The sequence below is a fragment of the Aegilops tauschii genome, chromosome 1 (assembly GCF_002575655.3).
Source record: "Aegilops tauschii subsp. strangulata cultivar AL8/78 chromosome 1, Aet v6.0, whole genome shotgun sequence".
NCBI lineage: Eukaryota > Viridiplantae > Streptophyta > Magnoliopsida > Poales > Poaceae > Aegilops > Aegilops tauschii.
The window spans coordinates 361951181-361953519 of NC_053035.3; the positions used below are offsets into that span (position 1 = coordinate 361951181).

Genomic DNA, 2339 nt, shown 5'->3' on the forward strand with positions numbered 1-2339 from the left:
CGGCCTCTGAGCTCTGCGTGCCCGCCAGCGCCCATATCGGTGTGCGTATGAAATCTGCAGGCCGCAGCGCCCGCGGTAGGAATTTTTTGTCCCGGTGCACTCTTTGGTTCGTTGCCGTCAGCGCCGGCGCGCTCTGCCAGCCGCTGGAAATGGAGCCACCGGAAAACGATATTTGAGTTTGTTGGATTCATTTTGGAGATAAGTTTCTCTGATCGTGTTTTGTGATAGGGATTAACTGAAACCATCAAGCGCAAGTTGGGCACGATGATGGCATGATGCAGCATCTGGGTGCAGGGCATGAAGTTAATGGCCGGTGTGGATGAGCAGCAGGCTTCATGACAAACGCACGCACTGATGAATTCTCAACAAGAAGTTTACACTTTAACAGAAGCAGGCATTGATATGATCAGTAGCATTAAATGGTTACCATGTCGCTGGACCCCCATCCTGACCCACGTTTAACCGCAGCATTTGGGCAGAACTAGCATAAATCAACTTGGGCCGGACTGGTACTTCACTCCCTCTTGGCATCAATATAGTGCTATAGTGAACTTGTGAGGTGAAAACCGTTGTTAAATTGTAATACCGGTCCGCCAGAGTTACCCGCAGTTAAAAGAATATGTAATGCGCACTAGTGATCCACTCGTTGGTAGGAGGAACACAGTGTCAGCTTCTCGCTCATGAGGCCGTTGAATCCAACGAAAATGCCAGTCTCACACACGTGCATTATGTCTAAACAAGAAAGCTAGGAAGCAAACACATAAGATTCCCAGTTACAAACACACAACGCATAACAATGAGAGAAAGAGAAGAGAAAGAAATAAACGACACCTAGCCAGACTGCGCCACTAACTATAGTGGTAGCAGCGCAATTCATGGCGGCTCGCCACATGCTCGGCACCGCACAACACGGGAAACTATACTAGCTAGTAGCTACGACGACGTCCGACCGACACAAACCACAGTTCAACGCGTGCACAGCCTATGGTCATATGTCAACGGCGATGTCGGCCGTGGTGGCGGCCGGGGGCGCCGCGGCGGGCGGAGCGGCGGTGGGGGCATCGGCCGAGGCTGCGCCAGCGCCGGCGCCGGCGGCCATGGCGACCAGCATCTGGCGGAGGCCGCGCGCGTACTCGAGGAGGCGGTCGATGGAGGGGATGGTCTCCCTCACCTCGTCCTGCGCCTCGAAGTCGCGCAGCCAGGCGTGGAAGAGCGGGAACGCCTGGGCGTCCACCAGCTGCACGCCGGTGACCTCCTCGAAGACGGCCAGCCAGTAGGAGCCGCAGCCCAGGACGACGTCGAGGAAGCCGACCTCGTCGCCGCCGAAGAAACGCCGGCCCTTGAACGCCCCCTCCCGCAGCTCCGCCTCGATCAGCGCCAGGTTCTCGTGCACCTGCCGCACCGCAGCCTCCTGCTCCTCCCCCGTGGACGCGAACACCGCCCCCACCGCGGGTCCAAGCTGCATTCCACAGAACAGGTCAGCCATTTTCCACGGGCGTCGGAGAATCATCACAAGTGCCGTGGAACCGTGTGCGTACCTTGTCGTCGCCGAAGTGGCACCAGAAGCGAGCGACGGCGCGGTCGAAGGCGTCAGCGGGGAGGAGCTGGCGGGAGGCCGGGAAGGCGTCGTCGAGGTACTGGAGGATGATGACGGACTCGGCGAGGGAGCGGCCGTCGTGGACGAGCACGGGGACCTTCTTATAGACGGGGTTGTGGCGCAGCAGCGCGTCGCTCTTGTTACCGAGGTCCTCCTCCGCGTACTCGAAGGCGAGCCCCTTGAGCCGCATGGCCAGCTGCACGCGGTGCGTGTACGAGCTCGCCCACGACCCGAACAGCTTCAGCTGCAGCTGCAGCTGCGCCGCCGCACCGGCGTCAACGTTCTCCGCCGCCTTCTCCATGGCCGGCTACGTGAAAGGAAGGAAGGACTCTGGTCGATCTTAGGATGCTCGAGTGGTGTTTGTATTGTTGCTTGCAGTGGAGTGGAGTGGAGTGAGATTCTTTTTGGTGTGTGGCTTGGAGCTAGGGAGGGAGAGGGTTTATATAGAGCGGGGTGGTGTTAGGTGGGCTCCACACGTAAGTGAGGTGGACCGGTGGGCCCGGGATGTCAGCTGGCTGGGGTTTAGCGCGCCGGAGAAGGACAGTGTGTGTATGGGTGGAGACGGTGAGAGGTGGTGGGCCGGGGAGGCTTCCCCGGCAAGGTAGTACACCGCCCGGCGCCGGCTGGCTCGTCGTGGACTTTCTACTCACTGGAAGTGTGAACCTGCCCAGTAATTACTTTACTTTTACTGTAGTGATTTGTTTATCCGGTCGGTGTAAAGAAGTTCTCACGGGGTGGATCA

The 2339-nt window shown here is 58.6% G+C and overlaps 1 protein-coding gene across 1 annotated transcript; it reads right to left on the reverse strand.

Annotated features, from left to right (window-relative positions):
- Window positions 1-694: 694 nt before the first annotated feature.
- LOC109777088 (glutathione transferase GST 23) lies at window positions 695-2019 on the reverse strand. The gene is made up of 2 exons (XM_020335741.4): window positions 1539-2019; window positions 695-1459 (listed from the first exon to the last, which is right to left on the reverse strand). Exons 1-2 carry the CDS (start codon window positions 1896-1898, stop codon window positions 989-991), a joined length of 831 nt encoding a protein of 276 aa, XP_020191330.1. The 5' UTR covers window positions 1899-2019; the 3' UTR covers window positions 695-988.
- Window positions 2020-2339: the final 320 nt, after the last annotated feature.

Bases quoted from the DNA above. Each gene is read 5' to 3' on its own strand.
- LOC109777088 (XM_020335741.4), bottom strand. From the start codon at position 1,898: ATGGAGAAGGCGGCGGAGAACGTTGACGCCGGTGCGGCGGCGCAGCTG. The intron at 1,460-1,538 runs GTACGCACACGG...TGTGGAATGCAG, and splicing joins GCCACTTCGGCGACGACAAG to CTTGGACCCGCGGTGGGGGC.